At 46.0% G+C, this 20,722-nt stretch overlaps 1 protein-coding gene across 3 annotated transcripts in view; it reads right to left on the bottom strand.

The window, feature by feature from the left end:
• The window catches only part of polr3b (polymerase (RNA) III (DNA directed) polypeptide B), a 91,047-nt gene that overhangs the window by 68,016 nt on the left and 2,309 nt on the right, over positions 1-20,722 (bottom strand). For all 3 annotated transcript variants that reach the window (XR_011346844.1, XM_069904490.1, XM_069904491.1), the window contains exons 3-11: positions 20,666-20,722; positions 20,522-20,586; positions 19,542-19,617; positions 17,478-17,578; positions 17,301-17,392; positions 14,098-14,215; positions 11,746-11,854; positions 5,165-5,287; positions 4,335-4,451 (exon numbers count right to left, since the gene is read on the bottom strand). Coding sequence is in view for 2 of the 3 variants with exons in the window: in XM_069904490.1 (XP_069760591.1) it covers positions 4,335-4,451; positions 5,165-5,287; positions 11,746-11,854; positions 14,098-14,215; positions 17,301-17,392; positions 17,478-17,578; positions 19,542-19,617; positions 20,522-20,586; positions 20,666-20,722 (858 nt within the window). In the remaining variant the exon portion in view is untranslated. The remainder of the gene's footprint in view (positions 1-4,334; positions 4,452-5,164; positions 5,288-11,745; positions 11,855-14,097; positions 14,216-17,300; positions 17,393-17,477; positions 17,579-19,541; positions 19,618-20,521; positions 20,587-20,665) is intronic.

The raw sequence follows: 20,722 nt of genomic DNA, 5'->3' as shown, positions 1-20,722 counted from the left end.
CTCCTGTAACAGGTGGCTTAAAACCTGTACAGAGCTGACAGCAGTGGCACCAGGCAGTTGGACCCCGTGGAGGAGTGCTGAGACTTTGCTGATCAATAATGGGCCATGCGCGAGATCACATCAGAGCCAGCAGGAAGATGGTGGTGGTGTTGAGTCTTCATCGTCAAGGGAAGAATTTTAGATTCTTTGTACAGGACGACCTTGATTTAAGGTGAAAATTTTAAGTTTCGAGATTCATCCAATACAACAGCATATATGGTATCTTTTGCATCACTTATGGAGTTCCACAGGGACCTGAACTTCTGGGACCCCCGCTCTTTATGATTTTTATAAATGACCTAGATGAAGAGGTCAGTAAGTTTCCTAACTACAGGAAAGCTATCAATAAGATAGAAAGAGTGCAGAGATTTACTAGGATGTTTCTGGACTTCAGGGACTGAGTTCCAGGGAAAGGTTAGACAGGTATGGACTAGAAGGGCTGAAGGGGTCTGTTTCTGTGCTGTAATGTTTATAATTCTATGATATAGAGGAGTGTGGATGGTTGTCGAAGGTTACAAAAAGATATGGACAGGATGCAGAGTTGGGCGGAAAAGTGGCAGATGGAGTTCGATCCGAATAAGTGTGAGGTGATGCATTTTGGAAGGACAAACCAGAAGGCTGAGCACAGGGTTAACGATCGGTTACTTAAGAGCATAGATGAACAGAGGGGACCTTAACGTCAAAATCCATACATCTCTCTAGGTCACCATAGGTTGATAGGATAGTTAAGAAGGTCTCATGGGATGCTGGGGTCCATTAATAGGGTGATTGAATTCAAGAATGGAGGACCTCAGTTTCCGAATCATGGGTCCTCTACCGGCATCACCTACGGCTCCTAGAACGCTTCCACCAGCACTGTCTCCGCTCCATCCTCAATATTCATTGGAATGACTTCATCACCAAAATCGAAGTACTCGAGCTGGCAGAATCCGCAAGCATCGAATCCATGCTGCTGAAGATCCAACTGCGCTGGGTAGGTCACGTCTCCAGAATGGAGGACCATCGCCTTCCCAAGATCGTGTTATATGGTGAGCTCTCCACTGGCCATCGAGACAGAGGTGCACCAAAGAAGAGGTACAAAGACTGCCTAAAGAAATCTCTTGGTGCCTGCCACATTGACCACCACCAGTGGGCTGATATCACCTCCAACCGTGCATCTTGGCGCCTCACAGTTGGCGGGCAGCAACCTCCTTTGAAGAAGACCGCAGAGCCCACCTCACTGACAAAAGACAAAGGAGGAAAAACCCAACACCCAACCCCAACCCACCAATTTCCCCTTGCAACCGCTTCAATAGTGCCTGCTTGTCCCGCATCGGACTTGTCAGCCACAAACGAGCCTGCAGCTGACGTGGACTTTTTACCCCCTCCATAAATCTTCATCCGCGAAGCCAAGCCAAAGAAAGAAGAAGAATTCAAGAATTGAGAGGTCATGTTGAAACTGTGGAGAGGGTGAAGAGATTTACCAGGATGCTGTCTGGATTGGAAAACAAGTTTTATGAGGCAAGTTAGCAGAGCTGGGACTTTTCTCTTTGGAGCGTAGAAAGATCAGAGGAGACTTAATAGAGATCTACAAGGTTCTGAAAGGCAGAGAAAGAGTGGACAGCCAGTGCCTGTTTCCCAGGGCAGGAATAGCAAACACCAGAGGATAGAAGTACAAAGTGAAGGGAGGGAAGTTTAGGGGAGAAGTCAGAGGTAAGGTTTTTTTTTACAGAGAGTTGTGAATGTCTGGAATGCCTGGCCAGGGGTGGTGGTGGAGGCTGAAACATGACGGGTACTTTTTAGATGGGCACATGGATGGAATAAAAATAGAGGGTTACGGGGTAAGAAGGGTTTAGTACTTTTTTTTTAAAGGAATATATGGGTTGGAACAACATTGAGGGCTGAAAGGCCTGTACTGTGTGTTGTGTTCTATGTTCTTATAAATATTAAATCATATCAAAGAAAAATTACATTGTTCAATCAAAGCCTCCAGACAGTTCAGGACGGAACTGAAGCTGAGGGTTGCTTTTGTAACCTCTGTGAGATAGTTAATGGAACAAGCACCAAGTCTCATACTGAGCCAGAGCTGAGAAAGGCTGAGGGTTTACAGATGCTAGGCTCTGGATCTGGCACCAGATTTCTGATCTATGGTTTGCAGATTCTCCTGTCCAACTGAACCCAACCAACATTCCAAACCCTTGGATTTTCATCCAAGGTTGAACTGACAAAGTTATAATATTTATAGCATTGAAACTGAGCTTTTGGGCAAGAACAGCACCTCATATTCCACTGAACTCCCACGTCCTCTCGCCACCTTTTCTATCCCAACCCTCCCCTATTCAAGATTCCTGTCCTTGTCCCCTATGGTTTCATCTGCTCATCACCCACATACCTGTCCACCTGGGTTTCCGCTCCCCTCTTCCATCTGCGCATCATCCCTCATCTGGTTTCACTCATCATCTTCCAGTCATCGTCTCTACCTTCCCTCTCCCACTCTTCCACCTCACACCATTCCCCACATCTTCTGGTTCCACCTACATAATCACGACCAGCCCCTGTCTAACCCCTCCCTCCCACCTCTAGGCCATCTCCCTCTACACTCCAGGCCTGATGCAGGGTCTTGACCTGAAATGTCAACTGTCCCTTTGCCACCACAGAAGCCGCCTGACATGCTGCCTTCCTCCAGAGTTCTAGATTCAAGCATGGTCTTGAGTCACCTCCTGGTCTGCACTAGTTCTGTTCCACAGGCCAGCAGCTCCTCCTATTTTGATCTATGTATTTATCCAGATGCCCCCCAAACACCTCTGCTGTTCCCTCACCTCTCCCTGTGGAAAAACTCTACATTCTCACTCTTCACTGGATAAAGGTGCTTCTCCTAAGTTATGGATTAATTCTTGAACAGTAGGGGTAATGAGGAATGGGTAGGTAGGTGGAGCTGTGTCCATGATCAAGTCAGCAGAGCAGGCTAGGTGGCCATCTGGCATACTCCTGCCCCAATGCTCTTCCTAGATTTATTGGTTCAGGTCTGGTTTTCATGGCCTCTGGTTTGTGTCACCCATACTGAGAAGAGCCCATCAAGCTAACATGCAAGCTTAAAGACTCCTGTCAAAAGGAGTTCCACCCACCTGGTTTAACTTTCCTCGGTGGCTACAACCTCACTATTCTGGTATCACCCTTGCAAACCTTTTCTGAGCACCTTCCACAGTGCCTCTGATGGCAACAACACAGTGAACAAATGCCCAGATGCAAAGGGATCTGGGAGTCCTCGAGCAGGATAGCTAAAGGTAAACTTGCAGGTTGAGTCAGTGGTGAAGAAGGCAAATGCAAAGCTGTGGCATTATCTCTTGGTGCCTGCCACATTGACCACCGCCAGTGGGCTGATAACGCCTCAAACCGTGCATCTTGGCGCCTCACAGTTTGGCGGGCAGCAGCCTCCTTTGAAGAAGACCGCAGAGCCCACCTCACTGACAAAAGGCAAAGGAGGAAAAACCCAACACCCAACCCCAACCAACCAATTTTCCCTTGCAACCGCTGCAATCGTGTCTGCCTGTCCCGCATCGGACTGGTCAGCCACAAACGAGCCTGCAGCTGACGTGGACTTTTTTACCCCCTCCATAAATCTTCGTCCGCGAAGCCAAGCCAAAGAAAGAAATTTTCAAGAGAAATAAGATCCAAGAGCAGGGATGTGATATTGAGGCCCTGGTGAGGCCCATTGAGGATTGTGAGCAGGTTTGGGCTCTTCATCTAAGAAGAAATGTGCTAATATTGCTGAGGATTCAAAGGAGGTTCACAAGGATGATTCCAGAATGAAAGGGTTAACTTGTAAGGAGCATTTGACAGCTTGTCTGTAGATGTTGGAAGTTAGAATGAAGGGGAATCTCACGGAAACATTTTGAATGTTGAAAGGCATGGTCAGAGTAGATGTAGAAGGTTCTTTTCCATGGTGGGATAATCTAGGACGTAGGAACAACTTCAGGATTGAAGGGAATCCACTTAGAGATGTGGAGGAATTTCTTCAGCCAGAGGGCGGTGAATCTGCAGAATTTGTTGTTGCAGGTGGTTGTGGAGGCCAGGTCATTGGGTGTATTTAAAGTAGAGATTGATCAGTTCTTGTTTAGCCAGGACATCAAAGGTTATGGGGAGAAGGCCTGGCAGTGGGCCTGAGTGGGGAAATGGATCAGCTCATGATTAAATGGTGGGGCAGACTCGATGGGCTCCTATGTCTTATGGTCTTATAAAGGCATTGCTGGCAGGTCAATCACTCCAAGCTGCCTGGCCAAGGCTCACAAACACCAGTAGATGAGTGTGCTACTTACCGGCACATGAGTGAGCACTGTTGATGCCAACAGCTCCCGGGCCTCTTCCATCTTCGTCTTCTTCGGTCCTCCCCACATTCTCTGCCTGCGCACTTTATTCCCAATATACTTCAATGCCTACAAATCAGAATGAATCGTATTTCACATCCTTGCCATCACCAGATTACTTCAGCCTTTAAAACATGCCCTCTCAAAGCAATGAACAAATATCAGGGAGTGTGGGACAGTTCCTCCGCCAGGTCCCAGAGGCAGGACAGTTACCACGGACATGGAGCCCACTCTCACTTGGGTGGTGACGGATGGCAGAGAGTGACAGTTTGTTCCGGATTCCAACCCACTCACGAGAACAGGAAGCCAGCGGGAATGAATCCATTTGCTGATTAGGTAAAAGCACTGGAAACCCAATTTGTAGGCATTAATCTTGCTCCTTTTACCAAAAATCGCTCTGGAGAGTGGTGACATTTTCTGCATTGTCTGGGTAGCACACACTAAGATTGTCACTGAATCTAGGTAAAGCTGACAATACTCTCAACTCTACATAATAACCAGCAGGCAAAACTCTGACTTGAACTTAAATATTTCAAGATCCAGCTCTAAATTTTCACTTAATGCTGTAAATTACTATCAATGCTTTAGAAATATTGTACTGTGATACTGGTACAACCTTGGTAATTTCTGTAAAGCCTTGTTAAAATATTGAATGAGTGAAACTAGAGAAAGATGCATTTTTATGATAGGAGTTCATTGAGGTTGAGGAATCGGGGCTTTGAGCTGGGCACTTTCAAATAGTCACACTTAGGAAAAAGAGGTTTATTTCTCTAAAAACACACCTGCATCTGTGTGAAGATCTGAGCTTTCTGACACTCTTCCAAACTTGGAGCAAAGGCAGACATCACAGGGTCCTCAGTACCGATCATCTGCACAATCTCTTGATCGCTCTCCACCCCCATGGCCTACAATAGGAGCGAGAGACACAGGCAGTATTCGCATTTCTGACAGCACAGTAACATTTGCTTATGCTAATAGAGTTCACAGCAGCGATTGGTCTTTCTCTCACACTTCTGCCATCTGGCTAGGCCAACAAGGCACAACTCAGACTCCCACAATCACAACTTAAGGTGACCACAAATTAATAATGGAGTGCATGTTGTTTAGTCTCCAACTAGGTCTCAATTCAGTCTGTGAAATCAGAACATGAAAGGCCTGAAGAATGTAGAGCAGAAGCAAAGACAACTCACCCGGGATCAAATCCTAAATACTGGGTGCTGCACAATCTCGACGCCAGAACGAGAAAGATGAGAACACAAGGAGGGAAAGGCTTGCTGCTTTTCCACCCCAGCCTGCAGTATTCTCTGATTCCAGCATTTGCACTGCTTTTGATTTGCAGAGATTTCACTTGAAGGGTTGTCACAAAGATTAGAAGCAAAGAGTGTCCAGGTAATAGTAAAACACGAAAGTCTGCAGACATCGTGACTGAAGTAATATCACAACGTTGGAGAAACTCAGCCAGTCAAAGAGTGTCCTTTAAAGGACCTCAGACACCTGCCTACATTTTGCTTATTCCTTGATGAAGGGGCTCAAGCCCAAAACATTGGTTGTGTTACTTTATCTTTGCTATATAAAGGACACCTTTTGACTGGCGAAGTTTCTCCAGCGTTGTGTTTTCAGTTTCTAGATAATTACTCACATTAGCCTCAGCTCCATTGCCCTTTGAGAAAGGATCATCGGGATTGCACTGAATGCAGCCACGTAGCCAACCCACAGCACCATACCCAGCCATGGCCAACCCAGGGCACCATACCCAGCCACGTAGCCAACTCACGGCACCATACCCAGCCGTGGCCAACCCAGGGCACTATACCCAGTCATGTGGCCAACCCACGGCACTGTACCCAGCCACATAGCCAATCCAGGGCGCCATACCCAGCCATATGGCCAACCCAGGACCATGCCCAACCATGTAGCTAGTGAATTCAGTCACTAGGTGGGATCCAGTGGAGAGCTCCTGCCTGATGTCCTCACTTGTCAGATCCACATCAACTACTTCACTCAGCAACACTGCCCACCCTCACCACACTAAAGGCATCACAAGGGGTGATAAGGTTACTTAAAACAATCCTCAGATATAATTGCGTAACTATCTATGGCAGATCCAGAACAAAGACCTCAATTATGGATCTAAGCCATTAGAATAGAACACTGAAGTTCTCCTCTGCACCCTCTCCAGTCCCATCACAGCTATGCTGTAGTATGGTGGCTGGAACTGTGCACAGTACTCTAGTTGAGGTCTGACTATAAAGTTGGAGTATAACCTCCCTGCTCTGGTCTTCCACATTCCAACCAATGAAGGCCAGTACCCCAACTGCCTTCTTCATCTTATTATCTACCAACCGTGTACACCAAAGCCCCTCCGTTCCCAGATACTTCTATACCCGACCATTCATGGTGTATGTTCTGGACTCATCAGTCCTTCCAAAATGCAGCGCCTCACATTTATTGGGATTAAACTCCATCTCCCTTTCCCATCCCATTTCACACTGCAATCAGAGTTGGGACCTTTGTAATATATATTTATGACTTGGATGAGAATGCAAGTGATTGGATTGATGCTTGCAAGTAGCACAAAATTTGGTAGAGTCATAGATAACAAAGGTTATCTCAGGACACAGGTGACAAAGATCAGCTGGAAAGTTGGGCAGAGAAGTGGCAGATGGTTGCCCTAACTGATGAAAGCAGGCGTGCTACACACACCTTCTTCACCACTCTTGACCACACAAAGTGTTGTCACTTTCATGGAACTAAGTGCCTGTACCCCCATCCCAGAGCCCTACAATTTATTGTGCAAGTCCTGCCTTGGCTTAACTTCCCAAAATTCAACGCAAAAAAAAATTCCACCCTCGACAGGCAGGCAGGCCAGAGTTCGACAACTGCACAACCAAACGGACAACTTTATTGAAAGTTTACCAAGACACCAAAAAAATGCCCTCCATCTGTGGTCAACCACCTCTGGATGTCTGACACACTTACCTGTGAAGTACAGCTTTGAACAGATAAATTTGTGTACAGAGGTAAACATTTGTAAACAGTAAAGGATTGTATTGTGGAGAAACACTGCCCTCTCCTGGCGACAGACTGAAGTCAACATCTCAAAACTTTATTCTCAAACTCTTATCAACCATATGAGTTCAGGGACTCAGCAAGGTCCTGGGATGTCCAATGAGTTTACCAAGAGATGCTCCATAGAAATTAATACAAAATCACACTCAAAGGTGTTACAATATGTGAAAAAAAATGATCAATTCATCAGACTTCAGAAACAACTGGCGAACTCACTGGAAAGAAGCAGGATTTTTGATACACACTTCAGATTTTGAACATTTTAACAAAATCTCTTCTAAGATGTTTACTGAATGGTGAAACCAGAGCTCATTAAAAGGTCAGCCAACCTGGGCCTAAGGACACGAGCATAACTCTCTGAGACCAAGGTCAGCACATTATGGGCTGGAGGGTCTGTATGGTGCTGTGATGCTGGGCAGATATTCAGTGGATGCTCCAGTTAAAAAGATTAACTGAGGACAGCCTCCTGAATTTCTTTTGTCTGTGGATATTTTCCCATAAATTCCTCTCTGCCATTCACTGGTTTTGCCAACAATCTCCAAATCCCAAGAAGTGCAGAACAGGAGTTAAACAAGAAAATCTGCAGCTGCTGGAGTCTAGTTTCATTAAAGGAGAGTTTGCCATTCTGTGCTAACAACTTTGACGCGGTCGTCACGTTGTGGAGCCACAGGAGTAGAGCAGGATCGTGAACAAACATTCCTTTCTCGTGACTGTGAGGGAACTTGGAAGTAAATCATGAGGAGTTGAAGAGTTTTCACATTACGGGAAGTGCTGGAGGCTTTAACGTGCATAAAGGTCGATAAATCCCCAGGCCCTTATTGAGTGGATCCTATGCCATTGTGGGAAGTGAGGGAAGAGATTGCAGGAACTCTGGCATAAATATTTGTATCATCTTTCACAATGGGAGCTGGTAGACTGGAGGGCAGCCAACGCTGTACATTTAGGAAAGACTGCATGGACAAGCCAAGGAACAACAGGCTGGAGACCTCAATGACCTCAAACTCAGTGGGGAAGTTACTGGAGCAGATTCTGGAGGCACAGGATCTCCATGCCTTTGGAAAGGCAAGGATAAATGAGGGATAGTCAGCTTGGCTTTGTGCAGGGAAATCACGTCTCACAAATGTGAGCTTTCGTAAAGGAGACTAAGAAGATTGATGAGGGCAGAGTGGTAGACATTATCCACATGGACTTTGGCAAGGTCCCATATGGTAGGCTGGTCTGGAAAGTCAGATTACATGGGATCCAAGGTGAGCCAGCCAATCGGATACAGAGCTGACTTAATAGTAGGAAACACTGAGGGTAGTTAGTGTGGTTGGTAAGTTTTCAAAAAAATGACTTCAAAGTTGGTAGTATGGTGGACAACAAACGTTACCAGAGATTACAACAGGGTCCAGATGAAGTTGGCAACTTGGCAAGGGGGCAAAGGAATGGCAGGTGGTAGTTAAGTCTGACAAATGTGAAGTGATGCATTTTGGGAATTAAAACCAGGACAGAACTTGCAGAATGAATTATAGTCCTGGAGAGTGCTGTAAACAGAGAGATTTGTAGTGGTAAGGGGGGTGGTGCAAGCATACAGTTCTCTGAAAATGGTAACACAGGTAGAGGTGTGGTGAAGGCAGTGTTAGGCACCCTTGCCTTCATCAGTCAGGGTATTGAATACAGGAGCAGGGTTGTCAGGTTACACCTGTACAAGATGTTGGTGAGACCACATTTGGGAGTATTGTGCAGTTCTGCTCATCCAGCTCTAGGAAGGATATTAGTCAGCTGGAAAAGGTGCAGAAAAGATTCAAAGAACATTATACGATTGGTGACCTTGAATGATAAAGAGAGGCTGGATAGATTGGCACTTTTCTCCTTGGAACATGGAAAGTTTATGAAGTCATGAGGGTAGGGTATCTAAAACTAGAGGGCACAGTTAAAGTGAGGGGGGGGTGGGGGAGAGAAAGATTTAAAGGGGACCTGACAGGCAACAGATTCACAAGAGATTGATAGGTGTGTGGAACAAATTGCTGGAGTAAGTGGCAGACATGGATCTAATCACAATGTTTGAAAAGATATCCAGATAAGAACATAGTTAGGGAAAAGGTTTAGAGGGATTCAAGATTATAATAGTGTCATGTTTAAAAAACCAGAAAATAGATTACACAAAATTTCCTTAAATCTAGTGTGAAGCAAAGATTCATTTATCATCAGAAATTACCCACTGCTCCTTGCAGTCAGAGAAAGAGAAACAAAAGAGAATTCCCTACAGAGTCACTGAGAGTCTATGGATTCACCTCCAGTGTTCCCACAGCCTCTGCAGCCACACAGAGTCCACTCCAAACCATCCACGACCTGAGCTCCAGATGCAAACCTCTGACACAATCAGGAAAATTTCGGTACCCCTGACATCCTCTCATGTCTTGGTTCCAATACCTGGTACCTCTTCAGCCAGTCTGAAGCCTGGTGTGAGGCCCATGATCACAGTGGCCAGCAGACCCCATCCTGCATGGGTTCCTTGCCTCACCGCCTGTATGTTCTTCAGCCTCGGAGCCCCTAGCTAGTCCATCGCGATGGTCACTGGCCCATGGGTCGCCTCCTCTGCTTCTCCTTCTCAAATGGGGGTGGGGGTCTCCCCATTTTCTGGAGCCCCGCACCAATCCTCTGCTCCCTTATAGAGTCTGCAACCCCTCGTGGCTGCTGCCATACATAGATGTTGCCATCTTGGGCCCAGATCCTGTGGTTGCAGGACGTTAAATAAAAACACAACCAGCTTCTTTTACAGGACTGGCAGTTGGACCCCACGGGGGCTGCTGTGTCACCATGGGCCAAATGCAGGCAAATGGGACGAGCTCATGACAACTTGGTTGGCGTAGAGGAGTTGGGCCTAAGGGCCTGCTTCCATGCTGTATTTACTCTGCCCTGGGTATAGTCTTCCCCTGCCTTTCATCATTGCCTCATATTCACAGTCACTGGGCCTTGGCACAACAAGGAAATGAGAACACAGCAGGCCATGCCACATGTGTGAGGGCAGAGAGGGAATCGATATTTGTCATCACATAGAACACCGCAGCACAAACCAGGCCCTTCCACCCATCTGGACTGTGCCAAATTATTCTGCCTCATTATATATTTTAAAATTTGAAATTTAGACATGCAACACAGTAACAGGCTATTCCAGCCCACGAGTCCATGCTGCCCAATTACACCCAATTGACCTACAACTCCCTGTACCTTTTGAAGGGTGGGAGGAAACTGGAACCCTCAGGGAACACCCACACAGACATGGGGAGAACATGCAAACTCCCAACGGACAGCATGGGATTCGAACCCCAGTTGCTGACACTATAATGGTGTGGCGCTAACCGCTACGCTAACTGTGTCGCCTTAACATAGTGAGAAGGGTTCTTATGCAAGCAGCCTAATATTATGTGCAACCATAGAGAATATAACAAGAGCAGGTCACAATGACAAAAAAATCAAAGCAGCTCTCCAAGATCCAACCCTCACAATAATAATGAACATGGATAAAGTGAGTGTTGTATTGAAGGCAGAGATCGAGTTTCTTAACTAGCCAGGGCATCAAAGGTTATGGGGAGAAGGCCAGGCAGTGGGGATGAGTGGGAAAATGGGTCACCACATGATTAAATGGTGGGGCAGACTCGATGGGCTCAATAGTCTATTTCTGCTCCTGTCTTATAGTCTTTCCCCAGATGATTCTAGAACTAGCGGGCATAATTTAAGGTGGGGGGGGGAAAAGAGATTTTTCGAGAGACCCCAGGGTGGACCGTATCTGGAACGAACTGCCAGAGGGAGCTGTAGAAGTGGACACAGTTACAATGCTCAAGGATCAGATGGACAATGTATGGATAGGAAGAGTTTAGAACAGTGGTCTCAATCTTTTTTTTTCTATTCACATACGACCTTAAGTAATCCTTTACTAACCTCACAGCACCTATGTGACTGTCACCTATGGTACGTGACTGGAAAAAAAGGTTTGAAAACCACTGGTTTAGAGGGATATGGACCCAATGCAGGCAGGTGGGGCTGATCCAGAATGGCAATTTGGTCAGAACAGAGGAAATGAGCTGAAAGGCCTGTGCTGTATGGCTGCATGATCCCGTCAATCATAAGTGAAGGCAGATGACTGAACAAGGATCGCGGCACAATTTAACAAAACGAGGATCTCTGAGCCCACTAAGATGGAACTGCAAGCAGGGTGTGGTGACATATTGACCATGCGCTGGAAATCTGGAAATAAGCAGAGCAACCTCAGATGAGGGGTTGCGTGGCTGACAAGCTCGTGCGCCTTTACCTTGAATATTATGGCGATGGGGATGTCCTCGGACAGAGTGTTGTGCCGCAGGTAGTAGCGACTTTGCTTCACCACAAGGTTGGTTCTGCTCTTCTTCTCGTGCGTGGAGCTGCAGGTTGAGTAGAGAATGGTTTGTGGGTGGGCAAGTTGAAGGGTCAACAAAGCAGTAGTGGATTCAAGAAATCGGAACCCAGGGCCAGTGCAGGGCCCTGTCAGATGAAGGGCCAGTGCTTAACCCAGCCAGAGCACGAGGCCAGAAACAGGGTCCTGCCAGAGCATGGGGGCCAGTGCAGGGTCCTGCCAGAGCCAACAGGTAGATTTTGCAGAATTGAGGAATTAAGGATCATGGGAAAAAGGCAGGTAGGTGGAGTCCATGATCTTGTGAATGTTGGGTGGCCGACTCTTGCTCCTGTTCTCATCATCACGGCTAACTCGCCATTGTCTCTTCCATGATTGTTCTTCATCGCTCTTAATTACTGGATGTTTCTAAAGGGTATCTATTTTCTCTTTAAATATCACCAGTGATCTGGGTTCCACAAAACCCTCTGGCAATGAGAATTCCAGAGATTCAACACCCTCTGTGAGTTCCAACATTTCAGCTTGAAACAACTGCCCCTTCATTTTGCAACCATGTCCCTTGTCCATTGGTCAGAATGGCTGAACAATGGAAACATCTCGACTTCTGTTCCCCAAGGGTCATCGGGTTTTGATAGTATCACCGCATTCTTCTAAAGTCTGAGCTGCTTGTGAAAGAACAACCCTGCCATCTCAAGAGTCAGCTTGGCTGCAATGCATGGCAGCAATGCACATTTCAACTCGACATTGCCTATCATTAACAACTGGAAGAACTCAGCAGGGTCAACCAGAATCTAGAAGCAAAAGGTGTGTCGTTATTTCAGGTTGAGAACCTTCAGCAGGACTGAGCAGGGAGAGATTGCCAGCGTTTAGCAGGACACAGAGGATGAGACAGAGGCTGGGGTGTGAGGGACAGAGGTTAGGGGGTGATGGGGTAGTGATGAGCAGGGGTACATAGGGGATAGGAGACAGAGACTGGGGGGTAATGGGGAAGGGATGAGCTGCATGAGAGATGCGACAGAGGCTGGGGATGAGCAGCAGTACATAGGGGATGGGACGGAGGCTGGGGGTGGAGGAGTGATGGGGAAGGGCTGAGCCGCATGGGGGATGGGAGAAAGGGTAGCTGGAGATGGAGAATGGGTGAGCAGCAGACAGATCCTGTCGAGTTCTCCCAGCATTGAGTTTGAGGTGGATTTCAGCAGTATTCGTCATTCTCCATGACACCATAAAACCCAGGAACAGAACTAGGCCATTCAACCCATCAAGTGTGCTCTGCCATTTGAATCATGGCTGATGTACCTTTCCTCTCAAAGCTGTTCTCCTGCCTTCTCCCCATGACCTTTGACTTCCTTATCAATCAACTCCTTCTATCTGGCCTCCACAGCCATTTGTGCCAACAAATTCTACAGATTCACTGCCGTTTGGCTGCAGAAATTTCTCTTCCTCTCTATCCTAAAGGCCCTCTGGTCCCAGACTGTCCCACTACAGGGAAGATCTCTATATCCACTCTATCCAGCCCTTTCAATGTTGATAATTACATTGCATCAAATATTCCTCAACGAAGTGATTTCCACAATTCAGTCGGCAATGGTTAGTTTGCCACTGCAGTCTACAGTTAAGAATGCAAATGGCCTTTACTGCAGGAGGATTTGAATACAAGCATAAAGACATCTTACCATGATTACACAAGACGCTGGTGAGACAACACCTGGAGTACAGGTCTGGTCTCCCAACCTAAGGAAGGAAATACTCGTGAGAGAGGGAATACAACAAGTCTCACCAGTCTTCTGATTTTGAGGATGGAGCAGACTGTCCTCTAGGAAAGATTAACAAGAGTGGGCTTATTTTTTCTAGAATTTACAACAAGCTGGATCTCACTGAAACACACAAAACTCTCATGGAATTTGATAGATGCAGAGCAGATATTTTACCTGGCAGAAGAGTCTGGAAACAGGAGTCACAGCCTTTAGATGAGGAACTGGACAATCAGGAATGAGATGAGAAGGAATTCCTTTACCCTGAGGGTTGTGAATTTTTGGAATTCTCTCCCCAATAGCTGCTGAGCATATTCAAGACCAGGATCAAGACGTTTGGGTAGTAAAGGAATCAAGGGGTCTGGGGTTTATGCAGCTAAGTGGTGCTGAGCTGAAAGATCAGTCACAATCTTATTTAGAGGTGGAGCAGGCAGTTTGTGCACATTCATCCTTCAAGTTCCACAGTGCTTTTCCCATTGACCCTGACCTCAACTCACAGTTAACCCATGATTGACTACAGTACCTGGTCACTGAGGCACCGACTGCCCCTTTCCTGTCAGCATCCACAATTATTCGGTTTTTTGACAGTTGTTCCTGGATGAGAATAACCTTTTCAACACCTTTAACAATAAAATAGCCACCTGATAGAACAAAAAAAAAGACAATTAATTCCAATCAGTTTCATTCTGTCCTGCTAACAATATTTCTGTCCACGCTATATACTCGTGACTGTCCCATTGGTCTCACCTCCAGGCCTTTACCTATTCTCTGCTTTCAGAACCACCATGGGGGTTTCCTTTGTCTTCAACTTAATCCCCACAGCTCCACCATTCCTGGTACCACCACAAAAATATTCCCCTCCCCTTTCAATATCCATATGAAACTCTTTCACAACACCCTGACCACATAGACAAATACCAGGCTTGTCACCATTTTCACCAGCCTTGAATATATAGAGCGCTGCCATCTCTGTGAAAAGTAGGAGATGCATCAGATACACAATCAGTCTCCTTTCTCTTTCTCCAGACAGAGCCATAAAGCACAGGAATTGGCCCTTCAGCCCACTGATCTATGCTAACCCTGATGTCAATCTAACTAATGCCATCTGCCTGCACATGGTCTATTTTAACTTTTCATTTTAACGATATAGCACGTTAGAAGGCCTTTCTGGCCAATGAACTGCTTGCTTCCCAATTAACCTCCCAACCCCATGTATTTTTGGAGGGTGGGAGGAAACCAGAGCACCCAGCGAAAACCCACACAGGTCTCAGAAATGGAGGATTCGAACCCAGGTTGCTGGCACTCCATCCCTCAACTTCATGCTGCTTTATGTGCCCGTCTAAATGACTCTTAAATGTTGCTGTTATATCTGCTTCCAGTATCACCCAGTTGCAGGCACCCATCACATCTCTGACACCTTGGAGATTACCACCCAAGTTTGTCTATCGACTCCTGCAGCCAATACTCTCCACACCACATCCTACTGAGACTCTTCTGCACCCTCTCCATATATGTTCTGTAATCCAATGACCAGAGTTGTATGCACTACTCTAAATATGGTTCATCAGCTCCAGCATAACTTCCCAATTTTTGTTCTCAATGCTCCAACTGATGTCATAGCCTCGTTACCCTCGTTTTCACCTATGCCTTGGGATTCACCTAATTCTACTTGTCAAAGACATTTATGGCCCTTTTCTGCCGACCTGATTCTCTGTTTCAGTTCTCTCCTGATCCCTTCACACTCTTCGAGGATCCTGTCTGATTTCATCTTTCTAAACCTTATAATTACTTCCTTTTCCTTTTTGACTAACTGTACTTCTCTCGACTTCCAATGTTCCCGAACCTCGCCATCCCTATCTTTTCTCCCGTCAGAGGAAGACACTGATCCTGAATTCTGTCCAGCTGACCTTTAAATGACTCCCTAATGCAGAAGGAGGTCCTACTCTCCAAGCTCAACTTCACTTGTGATCCTGGAGGGGCCCTTGACTCCATCCAGTCCTCTCATTGTGGCCTCCTCTACATCAGAGAGGCTGGATGCAGGCTGGGAGATCACTTTGTTGAGCATCTTTGCTTTGTCCACTTCAATTCCCTGCTCCATTCCCATACCAACATGTCTGACCAGGCCTAATGAACTGCCAAACTGAGACGTCCGGCAGAGTGGGGGAACAATATCTCATATTCCATCTGGATGGTATTAACATCAACTTTGGTTTCCATTAGTCCCCTCCTCCCACTCTATCTCTTCCCTTTCCCTATGTCTCTTTTCCTCTGGCTCTCTCTATCCTTCCCTGTTCCTCTGTCCTTTCCTCCAGCTCTGTGAATGCAATTCTCACCTTTCCTCTCCTGTCCTCCAATCCACGTATAATTATCACCTTTCAGCTGTCGGCCTGTGCTCCTCCCCCTCCCCTTTCTTCCCTTCCCCTTCTCCCCAGCCTTTAAATTCATGTGCTGCCTGCCTTTTGGTCATAGGCTCAGGCCTGAAACATTGGGCATAATCTTTACTGAATGACCTGCTAAGTTCCTCCAGCATTTTTGAGTTTCACTCCATTCTAACGACTCCTGTTGTAATCAGCCTTCTCCCAGGGACCAGTCTTATCCTCATCCATGACTAATACAGAATTATGATCATTGTTCCCAATATGCTCTCCCACTGAAACTCCAATCAAATGGCCAGGTTCATTTGCCAATACAAGGTTTAGTTTGGCCCCATTTCAATTAAACAGAATTTACAGCTTTCAACTTCCCCAGACCAAACACAACTTGGGTGATGGCTCTGCAGGATGTTGCTCTTCAATCCACACCACTGTTGCTCTTCCTTCCTCACCATACTTCCATCATCTTTTGATGGCAGCTGAACACAACCCAAGCAACTGAACTCCATCTTGTACTTCAACTCGCTGCAGCCCCCAGATGGCAATCAACAGTTTCAAATCAGAATCCCTGGCCCCGTTTCTGCCTACAGGAGGTCTTGACATCCATTATCCTTTTCCTCATTTCACCTTAGCTGCCCCATTCCCTGTCACAGACCTTCCCTTTAGTTCTCTCACCCTCTCCCCATCTTTTTTCAAACCCATCCCCAATTCTGATGGGATGTATTTGACACTTCTCGTCATGGATAGCACCAGGACTGCAGAATACTTCAGGTGGAACAGTTGGTTTAGTGGTTAGCACCATACTGTTACACGGCCAGCGAATGGGACTGGGGTTCAAATCTCGCGTTGTCTGTAAGGAGTTTTCACATTCTCCCCGTGTCTGCGTGGGTTTTCCCCAAGGGCTCCGGTTTCCTCCCACCATTCGAAACATACCGAGGGGTGTAGATAATTGGGTGCATTTGGGTAGCACGGGCTCCTGGCCAAAATGGCCCGTTATTGTGCTGAATGTCTAAATTTCAAGCAATACTGTGTTTATTCCTTCCAAATGGTTGAATATTAAGTCTCCAACGCCCAGGCAAACTTTGTCCCCCATAACCAATAGCACTGAATAATAACAATTTGTTCATCCTTTCACTTGCAACTGTGGAATCTTGCTTTGTATCTCTGCACACTAACCTAAAGTAATTCACAGAATTACAAAAATACGATAAAAACAGATAAAACTAAATTTGTTTCTTCTGCGTTCCAATATTTCTACGACATCACTGGCAAAGCATTTCCATTATTGGGATTAATCACTGCCTGCGGCACCCTACAGCAGGAATAGCCAAGTGGAAAGGTCACTGGTTGTTACCTGGATCCAGAGGACATTCATTCAGTTTGGCAAATTCTGCTGGAGTTTTGCCAGTCAACACACAGTTTGAGCTGCGCAGCATTATTGGCATCCTGGAATGAAGCATCAGCCGTTAGTACACAGCAGGCAAGGGAACGGCGTGAGTCGCAGAGCGTAGCCCGTGCCAAGTGTGGTTACCTGCCGATGGGTAATGCATTGCGTATTATTCGCTGGCTTCCTCTGGTGTATTCAATGTCCACCGTGATGGGGGCAGAGTACGTCATGTCCCGCAGGCGACACTAGGGATGCAACATGTCAATAAGTAACTTTATTCACAAAGGTTTGATGCATTAGGCCAAATTAGTAAAGATTTACTAACAAAATGATGTCTCTATTGGGCAAACTCTGAAATGCTCTATTTAGTTCCCATAGAACAGTACAGCACAGAAACAGGCACTTTGGCCCATCAAGTCTTTGCCACAGTCCCACTGACCTGCACCCAGACTATATCCCTCCATAGCCCTCCCACCTGTCCAAATTTTTCTTATCCAAAACATCCCATCCTCAGTCAGAAATGTATCACAATTCCTCTGTTGCTGATGTGTCTAAATCTTAGAATTCAAGGAAGTGATTAGTGATCATCTGTTTAGTTTTGGGAAGGAAAATTGGGTCTTATGGTATTTTTTTGAATAGGTGACCAGGAGGATAGACGAAGGCGAAGTGGTAGATGTTGTCTACGGGGGCCCTTGACAAGGTCTTCCATGGCATGAAGGTTACATGACGAGGAACCAAGAGTGGATGTGGATGGTTGGAGCTCTGGCTGGTGGTGTGCCACAGGAATTGGTGTTGGCTTCACTGTTGTTAGCCATCCATATTAACGATTTACGTGATGATGTAGCTGGCAACGGTAGTAAGTTTACAGCTGACATCGAAATTGGTGTGCAGTAGTCAGTTAAGAGGAACACCAGGTTACAAAAGCATCGAGATCAACAAGGAAGTGAGTGAAAGGTTGACAGATAGAATTAACAAACTTGCACTTTGAGAAGTTAAACCAGGGCAGCACCTTAGTAATAAATGGCATGGCTCTTGAGTGGGTTGTAGAATGGAGACCTAGCGGTACAGGTACCTGGTTCCCCGAAAGTGGTGACACATGTGGAGGTGATGAAGAACACATCTGGCATGCTTGCCTTTACTGGTCAAGTCAGTGAGTAGAAGGGTTTGGATGTCATGTTACAACTGTACAAGACATTGGTGAGACCACACTTGGAAGTATTGTGTGAAGTTCCAGTCACCCAACTAAGTTAGAAAGGGTGCAGACAAGATTCACAAGGATGTTACTGGGACTGGAAACTTGAATTATAAGGAGACATTGGAAATGCCTTCAGCATTTTGTCCCTGGAGTATAGGAGGCTGAAGGGTCACCTTATGGAATTGGATAAAGTTACAAGGGGTATAAATATGGCAAAGGTCTAGTTCCCAGAAATTGGAGGGCAATGATTTAAGGTGAGAGGGAACAGGTTTAAAGGGAACTTTTCCATACAGTGGGTACGTGAAACAAATGTGAGAGAAAGTGGTAGAGGTGGATATTTTCAAAGACAGTGGGATAGATACATGGATCGGAAAGGTTGAGGAATACAGGACAAACACGGGGGATTGGAACCAGCTTAATAGAAGTCTGCAGATTCTGAGAGGCACAGATGAGGTGGACAGCAAACACCAAAGAACAAATGTTCCAACTGAAGGGAGGGAAGTTTATGGAAGACATCTGGGTTAAGTTTTTTTTTATACGAGAGTTGTGGGTGCCTGGAATGCATTGTCAGGGGTGGTGGTGGAGGTTGGAACATTAGTGGCACTTAAAAGACTCTTAGACAGGCACATAGATGAAAAATTTATGGAGGCTTACGAGGTAGGGAGAGTTTAGATTTATTTAGTAGGAATAGATAGGTCAGTACAACATTGAGGATGGAAGGACCTGTACTGTGCTGTAATGTTCTGTGGTCAGCATGGATGAATTGGGCCAAATGGCCCATTTCCATGCTGTATAACTCTAAGAACAACATGGGAGTAATTTAACCATAATGACTGCTGAGGTTCAAATTGACGTGGCTCACTCTCACTCATTCAAGGGCAACGCGGAATTGGGAGTAAATGTTCCCTTACCAGCATATGTGGATGCCATAAATGAATTTTAAAAAATCAACCCATGCTAAAGAGTCAATAACAACCCCAAACATTTCCACTGGGAATATGCTGCATCATTACCTCATGAGGTGCAACAGGCCGGGTTACATTGAAGCTTTCTTCAACATCTGGCACACCCACATAAATATTCAGGTACCTAAAATAAATTCATTTTTCAACATTAGGGCGATCACACTTCAATGGATTCATTAATAGTAAAGTTTGGTGTCAGTTCACCAGGATGTCACCAGGACTGAAGGGCCAGAGTTACAGTGAGTGGTCACAACAGCTGGGACCTTTTCTTCTGGTAGGTTCCCATCCTTTCAAATAACTGAAATTATGCAAACCATATCAAGGTTACCCTAACCCTAACTTGTAAATATTGACAGGCAAGAAATAAATTGATTAAAAATTGAGCTGACACTTAGATTTTGAAACCTAATTTCTCATCCATGTTCTTGTTCACCATCCCCAGGTGCTGACATGTTGGTATATACAATACTTCCGACTTGAATATCGTTGGCCCTTTACAGTTGGTCAGCATTTCTACCTGCTGCACACGGCCTTCCTGTCCGAGCAGGTGGGACATGATCAGTACCTCTGACTACGCTGCCTTCCCTCAGTAATGCACTGGGGGGGGGGGGGGGGGTCAGGTTGGGCAATGCGGTTGAACCTGTGGTACAGAACCTTCTATAGTTTCAGGACAAGTGCGACTTCCGAAGTCATAGTTGGAAACTTGGTACCGACTGGTCCTCATCTGGATATGTCCAGTCTGGCAATGCTGCTAAAAATAACTAGATCAGGGATGGTGGAAGAACTCAGCCAATCAGGCAGCATCTGTGGAATTACAAATCAGTTAAAGTTTCAGGTCAGTGACCCTTCCTCTGAACTGGGGGAGAGTGAAGACTTGTCCTCTCTCCCCATAGATGCTGCTTGACCAGTTGAGTTGTTTGCCTGTTTCTATTTAATTCTACATTCCAGCATCTGCAGCTTCATTTCTTTTCCAACAGTAACATCCCAACAGGGGAGAAATAGCGAAGGTCAGCATCATCTGGACTCACTTCAGGTACCACATTGGATCAGCATCACTGGTCACCTTCTCATTGGCTTTCATGATTTTCTTAATCTAGGGCAAAGCACAAGAGGCAGTGAGTGAGCTGGATGGGTCTGCAGGAAGCCCCAGAGCCGGACGCCAACTTTCCTACCTCCACATTTATGAAGTAGTTGAACGAGTCAATGTGTTGCTTTACCAGCCCTTTGAC

This window comes from Narcine bancroftii, chromosome 11 (genome assembly GCF_036971445.1).
Source record: "Narcine bancroftii isolate sNarBan1 chromosome 11, sNarBan1.hap1, whole genome shotgun sequence".
Lineage (NCBI taxonomy): Eukaryota > Metazoa > Chordata > Chondrichthyes > Torpediniformes > Narcinidae > Narcine > Narcine bancroftii.
The sequence above is the reverse complement of the archived record's forward strand: the minus strand, read 5'-3'. Positions and strand labels throughout refer to the sequence as shown.